Raw genomic sequence first — 23897 nt, forward strand, 5'->3', positions numbered from 1 at the left:
GTATGCATTTTTAAATTCTTATTTGGGAATCAGAGAACTGCTCAATCAAAAATTGCTTACTTTGGGTAAAATTGCCTATTGAAACAAATAGGCATTGGTTCAGTGTGCTCCTTTGAAACAACAGCTTCAAAGCTTATTTTTTTTTCCCCCCTATTTTTTAATCAGTGCAATTAAGTCATTCCTCAATCCAGGTTACTCAGTATGGTAACAAATATATTAGCAATTTCCTTAAGTTCTTCTTATTAGGAAAATACCTTCCATGGAACTCAAGACACCAAGTACATTTATTTATTTATTTAGTAATTAAGTGTATTTCTAAACTGTTTCCCATAAATCTTGAGAGTTGAAAAGGTCAATCAGCTGCAGAATAAAGGGTGATCAATTTCTTAAATTCTAATGTAAATCATTGAAATGCTGTATAGGGCCAGCAAGTCCAGTATAAGATCAGGCAGTTGTAAATTGAATAGAGGATCACTGTCTGCCCTTTGAGATAGACCAGGTCAGGAAACAGATGCCACATGAACTACTGGAACCCTGTTGTTACAGGGTATAACAACAGAATTTTGAAAGCCTGACAGAGTTTTTCTCTCTCCTCTCTTATGCTAAAGAGAATCAAGGCATGGCAATCTTGAGTTTGTCATTATCCTCTTCCATCTATGAAACTAAGCTGATGTTTACATAAAGGTTATAGAATTCTTCAAGGCCATCTCCATACTCCTCCACAATCACTCCACTATGAATGACCCTGATAGAAATATCTAGAAGAAGATTATGGTATCCTCCCAGGTTTTTGAACACTGGCTTCCATCTTTCCCAGCCTATAAAGCAAATTGTAAGAGATTATGAGATAAGCAATCCAGAACATCTGGAGTGGATGAGGTTGGCTACCCAGAATCCAAACTTATTATTTAAGAACTGAGATTCTTGGTTTAATCAGCTGAAAGCTAACAGTTGAATAAGAAATCCAATATTCTCTTATCCCAATTGCTGAGGGCTATTGTTTTGGTGTTTGTATATCTGTAGTATAGTGAATGCTATTGTTTTTGCATAAAACACTTAAAAACATATGTAGTCCCTCTGTGGGGGGAGATGGGCAGTAGTATAAATTTGAGAAATAAATAAATAAATAAAACACTAAAACGAAGAGCCTTTTCCTAATGTTGCACAAAATAGCCTCCTTTAGCTCATTATGAGTTAGGTGCAGCTGTTTTGCTGTTGGCAGATTGCTAGGAAAGCCTTTGGCCCAGGAGAGATCAGAAAAGTCATACACCAGGCATTTCTATAAAAATAATTTTATTTACAGAAAGCAAAACATATTTAAAAGCTTCTGCATTCTTACAGGCTCTCAGTGAGAGCTGCTTGACTCTCTACATGACTAGATAGAAGGGAAACAGAAACTAAAACAAGTCCAGGCAAGTTCTTTCCCCCAGGTGCAAAAATTAACATTCGAAAAGGGGACGTTGAATTCAACCTCTTCACCTGGCCAAAATGATTAGTTTAGTAACCTTAATCTGTAGTAGAAAACATTAACATTTGCTAACCTAGAATCCTGTGCCTCAACCTGTATTCAAATATCTGAAGCACTGAAGAACTATCAATTTTCCCTCTTTTGTTTCTTTCTTGGTCTATATCTGTGTATCTGACCATTCTCTATCTAATGATAACAAGCAGTCAAGCCAAGTTCATAAGGCTAGGGAGAGGGAAAAAGATACAGTAGGAAATGAGTAATGTGGAAATTACATCTCTTGCATAGGCTTACTCTTTTGCTTGGCACCAATGTGAAGGTCTGCACTGCCTTACATAGGGTGTCTTGTGATTTTATGTGTCCAGGATTGGGAGCATGGCCAACCAAGTGGCATCCTGAGTACTCCAGCTCACACTTTTGACAGTGACCCAGAGATCTCTGATGTTGATGAGGATGACCAAGAGACAGTCTTCAGCTCTATGGACATGTTGTCTCCCGGTGGTCACTCTGATGCCCAGACTCTTGCCATGATGCTGCAGGAACAATTGGATGCCATCAATGAGGAGATTAGGTATGGAAGATACTGTCCAATTCAAGTGTATGTACCCTGTATAATTTAGTTGACTCTGTATGTATTCAGGGATCAGATTATATAAAGACAGAAAAAAGTGTGATTTGTCTCCAAGAAATAAATTACGAAGACATGTTAGACTGATACTTCCAAATGTTTATGTGTAGATGCTGAGAAGTTCTGTGAGCAGTAATGAAATGTTTGAGAGAAAATATCTCAGCAATTTCATTGGACTGCCTCCCAGAAATAACACAAGTCTTTCATTCATCTCTAATGTCACCCTTCTGAAGATCTCAGTCTGGATAAAATAAAGAAAAATCTATACTTTCTATAATATATGAAGAAGTATTAAGTGTGTAATTTTAGTGTTCTCTCATCGCTCAAAAAAATGTTGCTGGAGGAGCAGGCCAAGAGGAAAAATAAAAATTAGAGTCTAAGGACTCATCTACACATCTCCCTAATGGCAGCTCTAAAATGCCTCCCTAATTGTTCTTTAAGGTCATGTTCTCATGATAGAACATAGCTAAGGCTGCATAACTTCACGTTTAGCTGATCTAAGATTAAAGTGGGGTCTTCCATCTTCTCTCACAATCCTTGCTGTATACCCAGTTTTGGGCTATATTATCTAGGGGGAAATCTCAGACAATAGGTTCACACATAAAGAGTTAAAGGAAAACCTAAACCTGATCTATCAGTTAAAACTAACCTGTCAGTCTAGGTAATGGGAGACAATCAAAGCTCAGGAGAAATCAAACACTAAAGAGCCAATCAGGGAAGGGAAGATTCTGCTCTGAGCTGGACTTTTAAAAGAGGAAGGGACAGCTGCATTTTGCTTTTGTTTCATCTTTTTTCTTATGGGAGGAGCTGGAGCATCTCTTCCTGGGCTGCTCAAAACTGGATAAGTAGTATCCCAAACCCTAGGAATCTGGGATTATAGGTCCAGGAAAAATATAGCAATCTAGGGAATGATGGCACTAGATGCAGATCAAACTTTCGGGGAGAAGGGTATTTTATGGAAAATTATTTGAGCTATGTGTTTGCTGCACTTTGTTCTATTCGTTCTGCTTATGTTTTATATATGCCTATGTATGTGTGTATTCTTGCTGGGGCACAGCCATTGGGATAAACCCTGCAATGCATTCTTACTAAATCAGCACACTCATTCTCAAAGGATCATATGCTGTATCTTCTTTTTTGCTTAAGCTATGAAAAGGAAGGAAAGAAAGGAGGTTTCCATTTTACCTATTCCCAAGTAATTCAGCACCAGAGAGGATTTCTTTGGGGAAAGTGCTGCTAAACTGAAAAGGCCGTCCCCAGGGGTGAGAGAGAGTACAGTAGAGAGAGGTTGAGGGACTACCAGTTGGAAGTGCCTGAAAGATCAACCCACCACATCCTGAGTGGGGTGTGTGTTTGGCAGCAGGCCTTGTATTACAGGCATGTTGGCAGCAGCCATGACGATGCCCCAGCCAGGATCTGTCCAGCTCCTAGTGGCTGCTTTCAGCTGCAGATGTATACCCTATCCTGTATGGTTGCTGAGCATAACCCTCCATGGTCAGTTGGTTTGTGCAGCTGGGTTGACATGACAACTGGCTTCCCCAGGCAGCTGCCTGCATCATACCTGGCTGGTGCTTCTTATACAGATTTATACAGACTCCTGTTAACGTGTATTTACTCTTGTGAAACAGTGCTAGACCTGTTTGAAAGCACATGTTTATTACTTGGTTGAAAGCAAGTGTATGTGTGTGTTTGTGTGTTTGTGTGTTTGTGTATTTATATTGTTGAGTACATTGGGAACAGCATTGCACATTGATCTTCATAGCTGTCTGCAAGAAAGTTATTGGGTGAAACAGAACAGGTTTCAGCTGGGAATATTTCTGTGTTCTATCTTGCTTTTTCCCATGCCCCTCCACCATGCCACTGACCTGTCAACCAATTGCTTGAGGTTTTTTGACATATACTGTATATATACCACTCTCCCAGAATGCTAGACAGGTATTCAGAGCTTGCCCAGGTAACAACCCATTGTTGCAGAGCACCTCTCTGCTGGCCACCTATTACTTAGGCAACTTTTGAAGGATGGTACAGAACTTTTACTTTGTTTAAGACCATTAAACGGTCTTAATAGTTATAATAGTTTTTGGTGGAGGAAGAGTGCCTGGTCTCTAATTGGTAGGTTCTCATCACACAATTCTACTGCACCACAGGGTTGAAGAGAGTGATTGGTGGTTGCTTTCCCTGTTAACAGGTGGAGCAGAAACAGTGGTGGGGGAGGAAGTGCAGCCACCAAATGCTGCCCTTAACTTGTTCCATATTAAACCTGTAAAGGCAGCCTTGCTCACCAGCTTAATTATACGGCAGAACAGAGACCAGATCTTGGGACAGAGCTAATTATGCTGGCATACTTTTGTGCCACCTCATGAACTGGAGGAAAGCTTATTAAATAGTAGTAGATAGTATGGAGAAATCATATTAAATGCAATCTGGGTGGCTCCCAACCTGATAGCGCTCTGGAGGGCCTTGAAAACCTGGTCTTGGACAACATGGTAAATCTAGCTAACAACAGAACTCACAAGGCGCTCCAGCCATCTGAGCTCTGTTATTGGCTGGATTTACCATCTTGTTTTTTCTCTGCTTTTACTACTCCTTCTCCTTCTCCTTCTCCTTCTTTTGCTGGTGATGTTTTTGAATTGTGTTGTATTTTATTTTATTTTCTTTGTTATATTGTGAGTCATGAGAGTTGGGTGGCAACGAAATCAAACAAATTAAATGGTTGTCAGGAAGAGTTCCAAGTTCAGTTGCCTCAGTTCCACGGTTTGTTTCCAAGGGGGCAGTTAGAGCATGGTGGAAGAGCAGTCCCAAATTACTGATTGTTTTTTGATGATTGTTGTTAACAGCCATGAGTCCTTGTGGAATATAGTGTAATAAACATATAAACAGTGAATGAATAAATAAAATATGGTGAACCAACATGGTACCAAATAAAAGCATATCTTATCCCAAATGAGTCTGCTGCTGAGTCAGGTAGAAGTTAATGAGCAATTATATTTCTGTCACCATCTCAATCTCATAGTTGAAAGTCCATATCAAACATTTTTGGCCCTGCTGCCTGCAAGAGATTTGTTTTAAACTAATGACAAATCTGATTTTACCAAGGCTTGGCCTAAGGTCTGCAGTGACATACAGGAAATAAATCAAATGGCGTGCTTAATTTTGTAATGGAAATTACATTAAATTAATTTTGTAATGAAAGTTATACTGGTAATTCTGCAAGAAATAAACAAAATATAATCATGGATTAAAGCACAAGGAGGTTCAGCAAATGGAGTTATTTGACCATATCACAATTTTGAGTTATAATAAAAAGATTAATTTTCTAGCATTTTGGATTCTGAGAGTATTGAAAATGTGGACTATGGGTAAGGAATGCAACAGAACAGTTTTAGGTAGTATAGAGAAATATTTAAAAGGATAATTTAAAAAATGGGTCATAGTTGCTTGAGTGAGCACAAGTAAGCTTGTTTAAATATATAGATGGTTCCAGTTTCTTCAGGTATAGTACATAAGCACACTATACTGAATTGCTCTGTGAACTAGAATTGTGTTTTACATAGAAACCTTGAATGCTTCTATCTGTTCTTGCCTAAGAAAAATAATAACATCACAGCTGAGATTAAATTATGATCTGGTCTAGAATGATCCAGGAGGAGAAAGAATCAACTGAGCTGCGGGCTGAACAGTTAGAGAGCCGTGTCACCAGTGGTAGCATGGAAGCCCTAAATCTGACCCAGTTGCGCAAGAGAGCATCCATTCCAACATCTTTAACTGCCCTGTCCCTGGCAAGTTCATCTCCTCCTGTCAGTGGACGTTCTACCCCAAAACTCACCTCTCGCAGCGCAGCTCAGGACCTTGATCGAATATGCAGCATGACCCTGGTAAGCATGGAAAGAAAAGGAGAAAAAATGTGTTTGGCTGGGAAGGAAGTGGGGTTTTTGGTGATATGCTATGCTCCCTACAATGCTGTCATTGTGTCCTGTAAGGGCCTGTTGTATTGCCCAGGTACTAAGGCCTTTGGCATTTCTAATTTGTTTCTATGTAGTACGTAACGCTATTTAGTCTAATAATACAATGCCACACTGTTCTTTTATTTCTCTTGACAAGTCCTCCTCCATCATGGCTATTGCTCATAGTTTCTTCAGCCCTCTCTAGTCCCAGTTGTATTGAACAGTTTACATCTGCTCCCTAGAGTAATTTTGAGCTAACTTCCACTGTTTTTATGCCAATCTTTTGACAGCCAAGTGATTTGAGGAAACACCGGAGAAAGCTACTTGTGAGTCTGTCTATTTCTTTGCTCTTCTTTGTGGATTTATATTCTTGCACCTCTTCTGTAACCTTATCTGCTTTTCTGCTCCCCTGCTAACTCTGTTATGTGTGTTGAGCAGTTGTACTGCACAGGTGTAATGTCATCTTAAACATTGGGTAGTGTAAGTTATAACATAGCAGTTGTAGTTTTCTGAACTACAGTATACAAGTTATACTGAAAATATTTGAAAGGATAAAGCAATGTTTATTCTGGCTGTTATCTGAAAGTGGGTCATTATCAGATGCAGATAAAATCTTACCATATAGCTCTAGTCATATGTGTTGTTTTCTTTGTCCTACATATAAATATAGATGTTCTACCATAAATATATAGAGCTATTACTTATTCTAAATGATCAAGGAACTTTTTCCAAATTAAGTTTTATTGCAGAGAGATTATATATCCTCTGCTTCAAGCCATTCAAATCAAAACAGATTGCTGCTGAGAGGTTGTAAGTAGTAGTTCTATATGTATCTCATGGATTAATATAACTAGTACCTATGACATTATACATAGCATCCACATCCCTGTGCTAATTTGTGAACTGTTAGAATTATTTACAATATCTCACTTTCCCCAAGTCTGCATCTCCTATCAGTGTGAATGGATGGATGTCTTTTCTCAGTGCCTTCATGTATGTTTCTAGTAAAGTCATCTTGGTTATTTTCTAAGGTAAAAAGGCAGGGTGTATATTAAATAAATTAATAGGCAAACTTTGAAATCCAAAGTCCCAAATACAGTAATTCAAGGTAAACCTACCTATGTAATTACAGTGGGAAGTGTACTGTAAAAAGTAAACCAGACAGGACAGTTTAAAGCAAGTGTCTTTAGATATCAAAAAGAAAAGATTTAAAGGATAAGACTCTGGACGGCAATAAACAGGCAGACAAGAAAAAGTACAGAGTGCTGATTTCCCATATCAATGCCACATCCCATAACCTACAATAGGCTAGAGAATATTGCAGGTCTTGGGTTGTTTACAGAGAATGTCTTTTGTGAGAGGTGGAGATCTAGCAAACTGATACATTTCCCTTCATTGTATTTCTGTGTACTTAAGTTGGCATTTGGGGTTTGATGTCTAAATCAGATCTTCCTTTAAGACAATGCTGTTCCTGCTGTACTCCTGCTGTTCCTTGCATGCTTCTACCCTCTTCTCCATTTTATGCATCTTTGATTTCAGCCAGAATGCCTGTTAATTCTATGCTCAGAGTAAATCAGTTTGGAGCCAATTCCAGTTTCAGAAGTAGTGTTTTCTCTGTTAATCATCTATAACTTATTTCTCCTATAGAAATGTCTTTGCTCTTCGTTCCAGGATGCTTAGATAACTTTACTTGCAGTGTCAAATTCTGTTTACTTTAAGAAGAATGATTTGTGTTGTAGGATATGCTGAATCAGTTTCTTGCTAATTTCCCAGTAATAGTTCAGAAATTTCTATGAGTGAAAATTATGACATATTTTTATGAGGTAGCAACAGTGGCTTTGTTCAAGACCAAGTTCTGGGAAAATGGTGTAGTATATTGATATACCTTCTATTTCTTTTTGGTTACTCTTGTATTATTTTCACTTATGCAAGCAGTGTTCCTTAAGCTGTCCTTCAGATGTTTTTGAATAGGCAGTTTCTGCAGGGTACTTCTCCCACTCCTGCTGATGGGGTCCCAAGTCCTGGCTTAGGTAGGAAATTGTCAGCTCCCATCCCATGAAATGTATTAGAGATTGCTATTTCAAGAATGGTCCTTATGCCCATAGAAGTCTACTTTGTATCTGATAGAAATATGTGAGTTGCTATTTAAATAATGCCAAGTCAGAGGCTCCAGTCTTGATTGTTACACATTACTGACTTTAGATTGTTGATGTGTCACAATCTGTCTCCTACTTCCTACTGTTGTGGGCTCTATTGCCTCATATTATGACGATATCACTCCAAATGGCACTCATAATCATTACTTGATCATCCAGTCCTTTAGCTTGGGCATGCAGTGAGCAGTAGCCCCCATGATATCCTTGATGCGCGTGATTCTGTTCTGCCTTCTCCTTTAATTAACTAACAAGTATCTGATGAGTGTGCTAGAGATTGGTGGGAAGTTCTTAGAAAGGAAACTCCAGTCTTATTTTGCCTCTGTTCAGTCACCAGCTGGTCGAGATGAGAGTCGAGAAGATAAAACCACCATCAAATGTGAGACTTCTCCTCCTTCTTCACCCAGGAGCCTGAGGCTGGAGAAACTTGGACATCCTGCTTTTAGTCAAGAGGAAGGCAAGAGGTGCAAAAGTCTGGGGAGGGAAGAGATGTATTCTGTCAGTTATAGGTTGTCGGATATACTCAACTATAGTAGGTGAAAAGGCAGATTAGATATTATAGAAAAGTATTTTCAAACTTTTTCTCTGTTGAATTGGGATGGACAGAGAAGTTACTTATCCAATATACTACATCTATAAAAGCTTTTTGAAGAATGTGCCTAATACTAATTTTTCCTCCTACACTGAGGAATGGGAGAAGAATAAAAACTAATGTGGTTTGTGGACTGCAGGATTGATGGTACATCACTGGAACATTAGTACTAACCAGTGAAATATGGAAATGTGCACATAAAATAGACTGAAGCTGAGTAGATGGGCAACTGCTAATTTTCTTTTCATAATTATTCTTGGTTCTTTGCCTTTTGGCTGTAAATACAGCAGTTCTTGCATCTTAATTGCCATACATGAAGACAGTTTGAGATATAGATGTTGGATTATCTACTGGCTGCTGATGAAACAAAAGGTGCAAGTAATAGAATTCTTATGCAATTATTAAGAAGAAAGAGATATTAGGTATTAAGAAGAAAGGGGAATCAACAGCTGCTGATTTCCTAAATGCAGTCTTTTCACTTCCCTTTGTTTTGCTTCAGTCTGTTTTCTAATCATGCCTTTCCCTGCCACAGTGGTAAGTAGTTGAGGTGAGGAAGATGGATAGAAAATATGTTCATAACAGTCTTACTATATAACATTCTGTGGGTGATCAGTCTGAAACAGAAAATCTTGGGGTTCCTTTCTGTGGTCTAATTATTTTAATTAAATTATTCTTCACATCTGGAAGAATTATGCAGTGGTTAATCTTCCACAAAGCAAAATTCAAATGTATGTCTCAGTTGTGTTTTCTCTAGATGTTTTGCACAATGTTGATGCTGGCTGCTGCCCGCCCTCACACACAGAGGTTAGCTGGATATGGTACTCAGGGAAGAACTAGGGTATTTTGAAAAGGGAGAGAGAGAGAGGGAAATGAGTCTCATCCCAAGAGGAGACTAGACCTTAACTTCACTGTTTATAATGACATCATGAACTTTTCCTTACATCCTTTAGTTCTCTGGAGGATCAAGCAAGTAACCCCAGCAGTAGTAATAGCAGTCAGGATTCACTGCACAAAGGCTCCAAGAGGAAAGGCATCAAATCTTCTATTGGGCGCTTGTTTGGAAAGAAAGAAAAGGGACGCTTAATCCAACTGAGCAGAGAAGGCACTACTGGGCAAGGTAATTGATTCTCTTCGCCTTTTCTAAGTGAAAAAATACTACAAATTTCTTGGGCAGGTGACCATTTAGCATAGAGGGTGTCTTTCTATGTTCTTGGAAGAGCAAAAAATAATACAGTGGAAACAATAAAAACAGGACTCACAATGCCAGTTAAATCTCAGTTTCCCTCAATTTTACATATACCTGGATTATCATTCCATTTGATTCAGTTGTTGAACATTTTAATATAATAAAATATAATAGCTGAAGAGGTCCATCAAAGGCATTAAAAATAAATAATAGAGTTGCAAAATGTATGTTGATTATATCCCACTAAAATCAATAAAATATTAGCTATCAGCCTATCAATATGATTGTAGTAATGGTGCTGTTCTAAAGAGGAATTTGAACTGTGAATTGTCAGAAGCAGTGGATGAAGCTAATGACTTGATCACATAGAACTCTTGGATGCATAGAGAGCAGCATAGTGTGCAGGCACAACATCAGAAGCAGGGAAGTCTGCCAACGGATGCACTTGCTTCGTTCAACTTTTTTATCAGGGTGGAAGAGGCCATTTACACCAATGAGTCCAATCCCCGGCTCAGTGCAGGAATCCAAATTAAAGCATCCCCAAATAGCTACCTAACCTCTGCGGAACATCTGTACTGAACAGATGCCCAACACCCTTCCGATAGTTGACTCCATTACTGCCATGGTTTAGCAATTAATGAGAATGATGTTTTAGCATGGAGTCACAGAATTGTCTATACAAGATTGCAAGAATAGGAAAAAAGGTCCCGGGGATCCTGTTTATTTGTGTGTGTGTGTTTGTGTGTGAATTATATGGTGTCATTCTGTCATTTCAGCTATTTTCAAAGAATGGAAATGAATCAGTAGTGGCTGATGAATTAGGCATTAATAAATACAGTGAAGGCAGGGAGTCATAGACCTGGATATTGAAAGTAACAATGTAATGAGACAAGCAGAAACCCATGGGAAGGCACAGAAGCAGAAGTGGGAAGATCTGGATGGATAGGATTATGAAAAATTTAAGGAAGAAAGGACCTTAGCTGGAAAGAAACTGTGGATAAAATAAGGCCACAATAAAACAGTCATTACTAATGTACATGAGGAAAGTGAACATTGGATGAGGATGAGAGATAATTTTATAATTGTATATAATATTTGAGAATTAGTGTATTGCTATGATAGTCTAAAAAGAATGCCTTATAGCCTATACTATTGGACTCTCATGTATACTGTGAAATATCAAACCTTCAAACATAAACTGAGCTAAGTAGACTTTGTCTACTATTGCAGATTATTGAATTACTGAGTTTAAATTTCTTGATATTAGATTGGATGCAACAGCTGAGAACATTTGCATGAAATTATTTGCTGAGTAGGCAAAAAAAACAGTTTCAGCTTTTGAGGGTTTTTTTTTAATAGTACTACTTTTATATATCACAAGGATTGTCTAGTCTAATTCTTCATCTCTTGTATTTCATAGTTTTGCTAACAGATTCAGAGATGAACATACAGGACTCTCTTGGTCTTGGCAAGCTAGGAGCACAAGCAGAAAAAGACCGACGGCTCAAAAAAAAGTGAGGACAATTGTAATTACTGCCTTAGTAATTATTGTAGCAATTATTATAACTTTATGTCTTGATTTGGGTTCAACAGCCCAAATCAACAAAATTGTGGCTCACTGTAAAATATTTGGGGGATATTTTATCACAAACTCTCACATTGACTGGCTTGAATTCTTGTCCTAGAATAAGCTCATTTTTTTCCTGAAAGTAATTGTAAGGAAAGCTTGCTTAACTGCTTTGTGTTATCTTCTCCTGAAGAAATACTTGATAACATTTTCAAGTTTCTTAAAAAGAACGGTTTAAGAGAACAGCAACTGTGAATAGATAGAGAGATAGAGATATTCATGGAGGGCAGCTTAACAAAAAAAGAGGCAGATCTAAAGCTTCATGATTCCTATCTTTCAAGCGCTATCTTCTCTTCACTGTGAAACTGTTCTAAAAGGATTAGCACAGTTTTTGAGAATAGACTTGCCTGTCACTATCTGGGCAGGTGATCAAGACATACCCTTTCAGAATCTCCCTAAGAGCCCGTTCAGTTAAAACAAAACCTGGATTACATGCCTTTCCCCAGATCTTTATGACCAATGGTCCAAGTATCACATCTGGCCCACACTTACTTCCTAGAATATGATAATTCCTTTCATACAGAAAGCTGACTCTGATTCTGATACTGAAGACCACCCTTCCACACTCATTATATGTAACTTTATAGCTGCTACCTTCTAACTAAGTCATGGGCAAAAGGCTTTTTAAGCTGCTCTTGCCAAGGAATAGAAGCCAATTTTCTTTTTATGCACCCTAGCTGCTCACTCTTGTGCCTTATGCCAAAGCACATATGGCATTGAACAGCTGAGGTGTGTGAAAGAAGGATGTTGCCAAAATGTCTATCAGTATTCATACTGGAAAGCTGTTGCTAGCTATTCCAGTTTTGCTCAGTGAATTCAAAATATATGATCAGCGTACAATAATACCAAATGGTATTAACTGCATATTGCATACTTTCCTGCTGCCACATTCTGTGGGATAGCTTTCTAAATCTGCTATCAACTGTTTAAATATAATTTCACTTTTGAGTTTTTGTTTGTTTTTCTGGAGGAGTGCACAGCTAGCAAAAATTATTGTACTACTGCTTCCCTTTCCAGACATGAGCTTTTGGAAGATGCTAGAAGAAAGGGTATTCCCTTTGCTCAGTGGGATGGCCCAACTGTGGTCTCCTGGTTGGAGGTAAGCTCCCCTTAGCTATAGATTAATCATGTTTGGCAGGTAACCTGAGTTCTGTGTGTGTGTGTGTGTGTGTGTGTGTGTGTGTGTGAATAGTCCTGTGGAAAAGAAAGCACACCCTCTTTGAGTTCTACAGTTTTATGTATCAGGACATAATAAAAATCGTCTAGTCCTTAGCAGGTCTTAAAATTAAGTACATACAACCTCAGATGAACAGCAACTCATGACCTATTACACCGTGTCATAATTTATTTTACAAAAATAAAGCCAAAATGTTCATCTGAGGTTGAGGTTGTATTTACCTATTTTAAGACCTGTTGAGGACCAGATGATTTTTATTATGTCCTGATACATAAAACCATAGAACTCAAAGAGGGTGTACTTTCTTTTTCACATGTATATTTGGCAACTGCTGTTTCTGTCAGGCCCAGCCCAAGAACAACGAAGAGTCAGTCCATTCAAACTCCAGTTCTTTATTTGTTCACACTGTATAGACAAAATCTTGCCAGACTAAAGCAACTCTACCTAACCTGGGAGACTCTTCCTTTTCCCACCATTGCCTCCCGGACTGTGCGTCCTCTTACCTCCTCCACCTCTTTGGAATATGCTCCCTCCTCCCTGAGAACCAGTGGCACTGCCAAAGTCCACCACAGTTTCATATCTAGATTGAAGGCAAATGAAGATGTTTTGGGGAAGTAACTGCAAATAGAAGTTACACTTTACACACTCATAGTGTGAGGACCTGATGATTTATCATCATTCTGAATTGACTTTGCAATATAATCACATGCCCAGATCTTTTTGCTGGGCTATGTTCAAAGTCACTGCACTCTCTCTGTGATTTTTAATTCACCTGGGATCATTTTCTAAGCAGAGGAATGTGACTGTGAGTAATAGCAGTAAAAGTGAGTAGGCAAGTTATGGAAGGTTTTGGCTACTCTCTGCCCCAAGTGCAACTCAAGATAATCACCTTTCTCAAGTTTGAAAGATATACAAATATATATAATCTCACAAACTTTAATTTAAACTGTACCAATAAAAGTATTTTTCCCCTTTGGATCCTGTCCTATTTAAATAAAAATGTTGAAAATATTACATAAATGTAAAGCATAGATACTTTTTCAGCATTTTTGTTTTGACAAAAAAGCCCCCAACCTGTAATAATTCAACATAATGTATCTTATATCACGAAATGTGGAGATGATAGAAGAAATATACATTGTTATAAGAAGCCAAAGAATTTAATACAGTCAGTCCAAACCTCACCTTTCAGTGCTTTTGTTCATTATAAATTCTTAGTATGTGAAAATGTTACACATGTGTAGGTTGGAAACACAGACTCATCTCTGGCCTTTTATGTTGTAGCTTTGGGTGGGCATGCCTGCCTGGTATGTTGCAGCTTGCAGAGCTAACGTGAAAAGTGGTGCGATCATGTCTGCCTTGTCAGATACAGAGATCCAGAGGGAAATTGGAATTAGTAATGCCCTTCACAGGTTAAAACTGCGCTTGGCAATTCAGGAAATGGTGTCGCTCACAAGCCCGTCTGCTCCACCCACCTCCAGAACAGTAAGTACTTCATCATGGGTTCTTGGGATTTATAAACTGGCCTTCGTTTCCATATTTAAAGCTAAGAACCTGCATTTGAAGGGATGTAAACCAAGCACATAGCCCCTTAGTCAGACTCAAGACTGCAGATTCTAGCTAGAATTCTGATGGAAATTGGAATCCCCATATCCCTCAGAGAAAGTCAACTGTATCATACCCTTTCTGCCCCATTGTAATATATGCTTGTAAAATGAATGAAGGATACAGTGCCTTTTCCCTTTCTCTATACTTGCCAGAAATCAATTCAAAATAGCTTTATATAAAGTGCTGAATTATTGTTGTTATTCCCATTTGTAACTTGACTTTCTGGCCAACTTAAACATGCATTTCTAGTAGCAATGACAGCTCTTCCTAGGTGGGTTGGTTTTTGGTGAACAATGCTAGGTTGTTCCTGAAATGTAGTGATATACTTGCTTTGCATTCTCTGCTTGTAATAATATGTACTGAGATCCTTACCTGTATCCCCACAAAAGGCAGAGCAGGCAATAGGCTGCAAATTGAAGAAGCAGGCTATTGTGAGGTTTCAGCCAGCTTCTGACTCAGAAAACAAAACCCATTCTGAGTCAGAAGGGGAAACCAAAACTTACCAGGCAGAACTCAGGAAAACAAAACCCAGAAGTGACTCAGCAGAGTGGGAGAAGCTCGAGATGCTGATTGGCCAAACTTTGGAGGAGACTTTGAATCCGCCAATCAGTGCACAGGAAAGGCATGCAGAAAAGCACGTGAAGGAAAAGGCAGCCCAGTTGGCTGCAGAAGGAAACAGGCATTCAAAGGATTGGCATAAAAGGCAGATGCACGAAGAGCAAGCTTCCAGAGACAACCGATCCTTCGAGCTCACAGCCCTTGCGTCAGAAGCCTTGCCTGTAGCCAGAGTGAAATTGGTGCCAGTGTTACCTACCTTTGAAGACCTGTCTTCTGCACAAGCTGCTTCCAAGGATCCTTGCCTTCCCGTTCCTGTCGAGCACAGCCTCACATCCAGCTCTGGACCTCACCGCCATGTTTCAGCACAATCCAGACGTGAACCTAGCCTTGCTCCTAGCTCTCAGCCTTGCCCAGAGTGTCCAGTCCAGCCTAGTTGTGCTTCAAGTCCTCAGCCTTGCCCAGGATCTCCAGTCCAGTTCAGCCTTGCTTCCAGCTCTCAGCCTTGCCCGAAACCTTCAGTCCAGTCTAGTAGTGCTTTGAGTCCTCAGCTTTGCCTAGGAGTTCCAGTCCAGTCAAGTCTTGTTTCAAGCTCTCAGCCTTGTCCAGAATCTTCAGCCCAGTTCAGTCTTTCTTCAAGCTTTCAGCCTTGCCTAGAGTCTCCAATCCAGTCCAGTCTTGCTTCAAGCTCTCAGCCTTGCCTAGAGTCTCCAGTCCAGTCCAGCCTTGTTTCCAGTTCCCAGCCTTGCTTAGAATATCCAGTCTGGTCTAGCCCAGCCTCCAGAGCCAAGCCTTGCCCAGTGGTTCCAGTTTGGTCTCGCCTAGCCTCCACACATCAGCCCAGCCCTGTTGGTGTGCCAGTCTGCAGACTCTTGCCTCCAGTTCCTGCCTTGCCATGCACTCTAGCTTCATCAAGTCCAATAGCTTCATTCAGCGAGATAGCTGAATTCTGCCCTGCTGATCTGCCACAGTCTGATCCTGCAGCCTTGCCTGTTCTTCCGTTATTGCCTGGGTGGTCTTGATTAAACAGTCTTACTTTATTAATCACCAGGACTTTATTACTGTAAATAGTTGCTTTTAATAAAGAGTTCCTTATAGTAAACCTGCCTGGCTGCCTCATAGTCTGAACAGGACAGCTATAGCTGTAGGTCTTTTAATATGGAATTCCTGAAAGGTACTTCCTTCGCTCCAGTTTGGCTTGGTACTACAACAGTCCATGTTTACTACCTGGGAGAAAATATCCTTGTATTACAAAACCATAATTAGTATTTGGCAGGGTTGTCAACAGGGTGTGATGAAAGAAGTCAAGATGGCAGACACCCCGATATTTGGATGGAAGACCATCAGAAAATCCCAGGGCTATAGACTATTGACATTGTAGAATAATGCTAACGATTTCCATAATGTTGTAAAACAAAACAAGTTGTCTCCAGGAGTTGAGTTCAACTCAAGGGAGCCTTTACTGTTTCTGACATTGCCATAGCCATTGAATCTATGACAGCTAGGGCCATGCAGCAGTAACTTGGAGTTGAAATGTTTTATTGAAAATTCCTTGCTTTCTTGTTCATATGTGTTATATCTTCACCCTAGTCATCTGGAAATGTCTGGGTTACTCATGAAGAAATGGAAACCATGGCTACTTCAACCAAAATGGTAATATTTTTTTCTGTGTAAGAGAATTCTGCCACCTTGTCCTCAATGAAAGTGACAGGAAAATAATTTTGCTTCTGGTTAAAGATAAGAGTTCAACTTTGAACAAGCAATTGAATTGTTTTGAATAAGAAGAATCTTTGAGGTACTGTAAGGGAATCATATCAATTGTTGCAAGCCACATTGGGAATTCTCAAAACAGTTGGAAATATGGGGCATAAATGGCCAAAAATCCAGTTATGCCTTTTCCTATCAAATACAAATGATCTACTTCGGAAAGCTGATCTGAATGCATAGTAACAGACTTGTTCTAGTATGGGGCTCTTTTGAAATGTGTTCTGGCACTAGGCTGGCTGTAACAGCTATTATACTTACCCAACTAACATTTGTATGTTAGTGCTAGTGCAAGTCAGTGGACAGATCACTTGTTCTTGTTTGAGTGGAACTGAGTGCATTATATTGAAAAATGAGAACGTTATATACTTAAATAAAAGTTTCTGGGTTTAGATAGGAACAAAAGAAACATGTTCATATATCTGATATGTTTTCCTATTTAACTATTTGTGTGGAGAGCATATCCTTAAATATCCAGCACACGCTTTTTGATGACTGCCTGTGGCATTTTGTTTAAATCTGTTTCCAGCTCTGGGAAGAAACAGAGTGGTTTCTTGTGATAGAAAATGCAGCATATACATTTCTTTATAGATTAACAAAGAAATGCATTATTTGTACCTACTGACACCATTCATCCGAATCAGCATTTGGGCAAAGCCAGTTGTAAGACCACCACAGTTTGGCTACACATTTTAATAGCCTCTTAGGAATGGAAACTATCAGGTAGCTGAGAGTGTTGTCTGTTGATTGTCTGTTTTCAATATATCTGTTTAATCAAGTTGTATAAGGCGGATTGCTTAGACCCACTTTCTACAGGTTTTCCATCAGGTTTATTGGACTTCAACTCCCATAAATCCCAGCCTCCACAGCTAACAAATGGAAGGCTTGTGATTAGGGATGGCTTGTTCAAACTTCAGCACATTCTTGAGAAATTCAAAATGCCAACCACAATGACATCCTCTAAATTAGAAATAGTAAATAATGGGAGCCTCCAAAAGAATTGATCCTCTTACTTGTAACCATGTTTATGTGAGAGTGTCCTGATCATTTTGATGATAGACAATGCCTCTGCTTTATTGGGGGAGAAACAAGCTTTGTATGTGATACCTGACTTTACTTATTTTATTGACATGCTGCATTGTCATATTTAGGATACTGAGGAAGGCAGTTGGGCACAGGTGAGACTCCTGCATTATCTTGTGGTTTTTTCCTTCTGCAACTGGAAATGCAAAGCTCTGTAGTTTCTAGCGAAGTGGAGTTATGTACTGTATAAATATGAACCATCTGATTATATCTAGTTTCTCTAGATTCATTTAAGAACCTCTTAGAGAATAATGGAAACAAATGCAGAATACTTGAAAACTTTCCTATACTTCCTTTCTGATTACTACTGTAGTACCTTCCTATTTTGTCCAAATAGGGAAGCTAGTCATATTACATTTAATAATAGCTAATTCTTTGTCAAGCCTTCAAAACATTTCACCAACTTCTATATGTTTAGGATATCAACATATAAAACCTGCTACATTGATTTTATTGGTGCTTTTCATTTAATTTTAGCACTACGTATTCCTAGTCAGATTCTTTACTCTTCCCATTTCCCTATACAAACCAGGAAAATATCTATAGTGTATTCTTTAACTTTCTTTAAAAAATCAGATATCTCTCTTGTTTGACCAGCAGAAGGTAAAGTTTAAAGAATTTTGTCAGGCATGAGTAGGGAATAATTCTCCTTTCCTTTCAGATTTTGATTCTTGCCACTAAAAACTTTGACAACTGACAGGATAGAGCTATAAGATCTTCTGAGCGAAGCATTTCATTGAAAACTCAGTAGCTTACTTTACCTGTTAATTCAGTGGTTAGCATGTAACAAATCTTATTTCATTGTGTCTTCAGACTCAGATAAGATTAATAGTCATATAAAAGTATCCCTGACAATAAGTTGCAGTATTATAAAACTATGCAGTGTATTTATTCCTAAGGTGCTGAAAACAGAATACAAATGCTTTATGTGTGTTTAAGGTTTCTGAACTATGGCATACTTACGTTACAGCATACATTGTGCATGGTGCATAATACTGAGGCAATCAGTTTGAGACCTTGTTACAAATGTCAGATGCATGTCATGCTGTCATATATTGAAAAAATGTGTTTGAAGCTATATAATTCAGATGTTGCAATTTTTGTTTGCTATAGAATTATCTCAAATCTACTGAAAATGGTCCTGAAGCATTTTTAGGCTATTATACGACTCTTATCTCTGTGGCACGACTCACTAGTATATATCATTAGGAATTTTATATCTAAGATGTAAGACTTCCATATCTCTGGTAGATTTTCTATACTAAAATGTTCTAACTCCAATCTGTAGGCCATCCAGTCAGGATTCTGTCAGTATTGCTAATAGGTACACTTATATGTACTGTATGTTGCTTGCTTTTTCTTTTTCTTTTTTAAACTTTCACAGACTCTGGCTTATGGGGACATGAACCATGAGTGGATAGGGAATGAATGGCTTCCTAGTTTAGGTCTCCCACAGTATCGCAGTTACTTCATGGAATGTCTTGTGGATGCACGAATGTTGGATCATCTGACTAAGAAAGACCTTCGAGTACACCTGAAGATGGTAGACAGTTTCCATCGGTGAGCAAGTTTTCTTGGGACATAAGCTGAAGCACTCTTGCAACCACCTTAAATTCCTATAGTTATATTTTTCAGGCTGAGGGCCATATTTGGCTTTGGAGAAGTATAACAGGGCCACACTCCAAAAAGAGGTGAAGCCTGGACAGAAACCAAATCTGATTTTATTTTATTCAACAAGGCTGTGCAATGCTTTAGATTCAAAGGCAAAAAGGGGCTTCAGAGCATGCAAGGATGCAATCACAGCAGTTGTCTGAAACTCTTTAAATCAAATACATCTTTTCTCAGGATCCCACTTCAGCTCCAAAAGGCAACCATGGAGAAAAAATGCACCTGCTTCAAGTAGCTCTGTGAGTGCAGCTGCGTGCTCCAAAGCACTCTTTTGCCTTCGAATCCGAAGCACTGAGTGACTTTATTTATTATTTAAACACAATTAATACTATTTCTCTGCAGTTATATGTTTAATAGTTATCCTGATTTATCATATTAAAAGTTAATACAATTAAACATTTGCAAACAAATATTAAACATCTCTGAGACCATATCTTAAATTTGATTTAATTCAATTTGATTAAAGTTGAAATTGAATGGTTTTGATATAGTTACTCCCCATGTATTTAATAACTTTCTGCTTCTGTTACATTAAAAAAGCTACAGTTTAGTGACAGCTTGTGGAGAGGCTCTGGAAACTGCATCCCATGCTTTTGAGAGTTGCATGTGACCCTAGAAGTTCAACTTGTACACTCTGGCTTTTATCAATCCTTCCTTTGAATGAAGAGCAGTAATGACAGGCATGGTAAGAGTTTTTTAGGCTGGGTAGTAGCATATCCCATAAGTATAAAACTCTCAGATTATAATACATTAAAGCCAAAAATTGGAAAATTGGATCAATAGTGTAGGCAGTTCATTATTTTTGAAACAGTATCAAAAGTTGCTATGTATTTTTGCCATAGGCTAAAACACATATTTACATGCACACTTCTTGAAAGTAAAAGTGGTTGGAAAATTGATATGCCTTGTTCTAAGTATTGCATTGTTGCAGAACAAGTCTCCAGTATGGGATTATGTGCCTGAAGAGACTGAACTATGATAGAAAAGAGCTGGAGAAGAGGCGGGAAGAAAGCCAGCATGAAATCAAAGGCAAGTAGCAATTTAGAAAGGTATTCAAGGCAAGCTGCAAAACAATCTATAATTCAGATTTTGAGTTATAGTTTTTGAAGCTGCTTTTCCTTCCTATTTTTCTTTTTCAATCAGAAAAGTCAAATCTGTTCACAAAGTATGGATCCTTGTTTAGTCAATGCTGTTTACAAAATCTATTTTCCTAGTTATAGAGAGTTGAAATACTCCAGAGGCTTTCCAGTTATTGGCTTTTCAGCAGGATTTGTCATGCTTGAAATCTGTCACAGTTTCATCACTTTAATCATTTTTATTTTACTGTATTTCAATATTTTTCCGATTGTTTTATGCATAATGCTCACATGTTCTTGCAGGAATTCTGGCTTTGATGGAATCTTAGATATAGGTAGCTCCCAAGTTTCCTTTACTAGAGAGTTGATCCAAGGCACAATTCCTTGCCCTACTTACAACTGAATTAACATGCTGAGGAAATGAAATAACGTTGTTGTTATAGGCTTATTAGTTAGAGTTGTGCAGAGACTAAATGTTCCAATTTAGGAGCCTAGTCCAAAGCTCTAGAAATGCTGTGATCCTGCCTGAGTCACAACCAAGGTAGTTTATTCCAACTTCATAACAAGATCTGAGATGAGACATGGAAAAGTTTTCCCTAGTCTAACAAAACATAAATGGCATTACCTTAATGGTTTTCACATGATGGAATGAAATTCTCACAGTGGGTTTTTTGGAGGAATGAAGCATGCTAAATTTAATCAAAAATAAAGAGTAAGGCTATACTCTTTTAACCAGTAATTAGTACATAAATGCCTGTTATTTGGGGGAGAATGTGATAAAATTTGCAATAGTTAGCCCTATAGGGGGCTAATTATCAACTAGATGTTGAGGGAGGTTTGTGCAGAACAAAGGAATGCTTGTCAGGAATGATAATGTCTCCCTGAAAGACTGCAGGAATTGGTTGTTAGTGCTCTAAGTGGAACTGGAAGGAATTAACCCACCAATTTTTCTGTAAAATAAATAAACAACTGCTCCAGATGAGAAATTGAGCCACAGTGATGTGGAGTGAATAGTAAAACTTAGTTCTTTCCACCCATCTGGTCAAGCAAAGGAGGCTTGAACAGAAGGATTACTCTGATTTGAAAACATTCCTATTATTTACTGAATCCAGTACTCCACATTTACATATTTTTATACATAATATGATTTCTTTTTTCTTTTTCTTTTCTTTTTTGGCATTCAGTGGGTTCAAACTGGCTAAAAATAAAATAATTTAAATAAAAAAAGTTGACATTATTAAAATCTCCGAATGAGGGACTTTTGGGGACATTGACAGAGTGTAACTGAAGAATATAAAGTATAATGTATAGGTTGTAGTTGATACCTAAAATATCTTACAATTTTGCTGCTTATTGGAGTACATTTTCTTACAAAAGAATGTATTGTACCCAAACTCTTCATCCTTCATCAGAATCTGTCCTCCAAAACTTTTTATGGTAGCAGATGATAATCCTGGCAAAGATTAACTCAATCATGCTGTTCTGCCTATGGAATGCCTCACCAGAAATGCTTGCCTAGTATTATCTGCAAAGTTAGTATCATCTAAGCAAAGTTATTTATTTCCTTAGGTATTACGGTATATTGTAAATGTTCTTTATTGTATTTTGTTGTTTTCTGTTTTTATAGCTTCGCTGATTTTATATCATTTTTCACTGTTTGTTGAATTTTACTGTATTTGTTTTCATTGTGTTCATTTATATTCACTGGGTAGTTAATGTCAACCATATGTCTGGATCACTTCTGCTCTGCCTGACACCTCTTCTTTCTGTACTGTCTTCAAGATAGAGATTTAAACATAGATTTTTGGTGTATAAATAAATTAGCACATATTTGTTTGATGTTTTGCAATGGGGCTTATTTCCCCAGAAACAATATTAGAAGAATATTATGAACTGGTTGCACCAGATGAACTATTTTTAGACAGTACATCCATTTTTGTTCTTTTTATGTCATGGACAGCTCATAAAGACACAAGCATTCTTCATGGTAATTTCATTTAAGGATGTAATTTCAATGTCTTCTAGATGTATTGGTCTGGACCAATGATCAAGTAATTCACTGGATTCAATCCATTGGGCTTAGAGAATATGCCAACAACATCATTGAAAGTGGAGTCCATGGTGCCCTTATCGCTTTGGATGAAAATTTTGATTATAATAGTCTGGCACTTATTTTACAAATTCCCACTCAGAATACTCAGGTAGGAAGAAATATTTTACACCAACAAAATTTATGGTTATTTCTCGTGTAATTAGTGGACCTTCTGAGATTATGAAAAAACATCTTCCATGAATTTTTAATCTAACACGGTTAAACAGGAATGATACAAATGATAAATGTTCCTTTGATGTACTATAAGATATTTCAATCACACATTTCTTCATCTTAAGGGAAGCCAGACTCTATGAGACTGAAAGCTTATCTTACCTGGTTATTCCAAACCTGTCTATGGAAACCTTCCTCTGTATCCCCATTCTGTTATGAGAGCTAAACAGAGTCCCAATTTTCAGAGGTAGAATTTTAGGATATAGTTGAATGCATCCTTTTTTAACACTTCCTAAAGGCATTTGTATTGTTATTTTTAAAGACAAAATCCTGGACTAGATGGAGGCAATTGATTTGCCTAGGCCAGTAGTGGCAAGCTTCTAGTTTGTGAGATCTAATTTATTTGCTAGAATACTTAAGTTCCACTAGCAGGAGGAATGAAGCAAAAAATGGGTGAGTGGATACAGTAAAAACACTCTGGTTGGAGCTGGTAATCTCCCACAACTGCTGAGCTATATACTAGAATTTTGCAAATAGATAAATAGAAATCTACCTCTGTGTTGCTAGGAAAATCTTGCTGGTCTACCAGAAAGCATAAAGAAACCTACTAGTATAAATACCGATTTATCTTCTTTGGTTCTGGTAGTGAACAGTTTGCATTAGTAGTTTTATTTGGCTAGATTGCTACTATTACATTATTCAATATTATTTACAGGCACGACAGGTGATGGAGAGAGAATTCAACAATCTTCTTGCCTTGGGTACTGACAGACGACTAGATGATGTGAGTATAAAGTACTTACTAAAGCATGATAGGAATTTAAGAAATATAGTGCTCATACTATTACCTAGGAAACTGATGAAGCAACTGGAGTTCTGGAAATAGGACTGGTATTGTATATGTCTTCTGGGAGGTTCATTGTGATGCTCAATTTATGTGGAGGAAAAGTAGAAGGGGGGGTTGCTATACCACTTCCACATTGCAAACATACATGGGGTGAGAGAGGTATTATAAAACTTGGTGGGGGGGGGGCAAGAATTGAGACAGAAGCCATCTCATTTCTCAAGGGAGGAAGCCTTAGATTGGCAGAACATACGCTATTTT

The 23897-nt window shown here is 38.1% G+C and overlaps 1 protein-coding gene across 1 annotated transcript in view; it reads left to right on the forward strand.

Moving 5' to 3' along the window:
• PPFIA4 (PTPRF interacting protein alpha 4) overlaps positions 1 to 23897 on the forward strand; it is a 109755-nt gene that overhangs the window by 80389 nt on the left and 5469 nt on the right. The window contains exons 15-28 of the mRNA XM_063297336.1: positions 1831 to 2036; positions 5728 to 5968; positions 6328 to 6363; positions 8521 to 8654; positions 9733 to 9899; positions 11389 to 11482; positions 12613 to 12694; positions 14057 to 14257; positions 16526 to 16588; positions 17851 to 17877; positions 19167 to 19342; positions 20382 to 20479; positions 22552 to 22727; positions 23508 to 23576. Coding sequence (XP_063153406.1) covers positions 1831 to 2036; positions 5728 to 5968; positions 6328 to 6363; positions 8521 to 8654; positions 9733 to 9899; positions 11389 to 11482; positions 12613 to 12694; positions 14057 to 14257; positions 16526 to 16588; positions 17851 to 17877; positions 19167 to 19342; positions 20382 to 20479; positions 22552 to 22727; positions 23508 to 23576 — 1770 coding nt within the window. The remainder of the gene's footprint in view (positions 1 to 1830; positions 2037 to 5727; positions 5969 to 6327; positions 6364 to 8520; positions 8655 to 9732; positions 9900 to 11388; positions 11483 to 12612; positions 12695 to 14056; positions 14258 to 16525; positions 16589 to 17850; positions 17878 to 19166; positions 19343 to 20381; positions 20480 to 22551; positions 22728 to 23507; positions 23577 to 23897) is intronic.

The sequence above is a fragment of the Candoia aspera genome, chromosome 3 (genome assembly GCF_035149785.1).
Source record: "Candoia aspera isolate rCanAsp1 chromosome 3, rCanAsp1.hap2, whole genome shotgun sequence".
In the NCBI taxonomy this organism is placed as follows: domain Eukaryota; kingdom Metazoa; phylum Chordata; class Lepidosauria; order Squamata; family Boidae; genus Candoia; species Candoia aspera.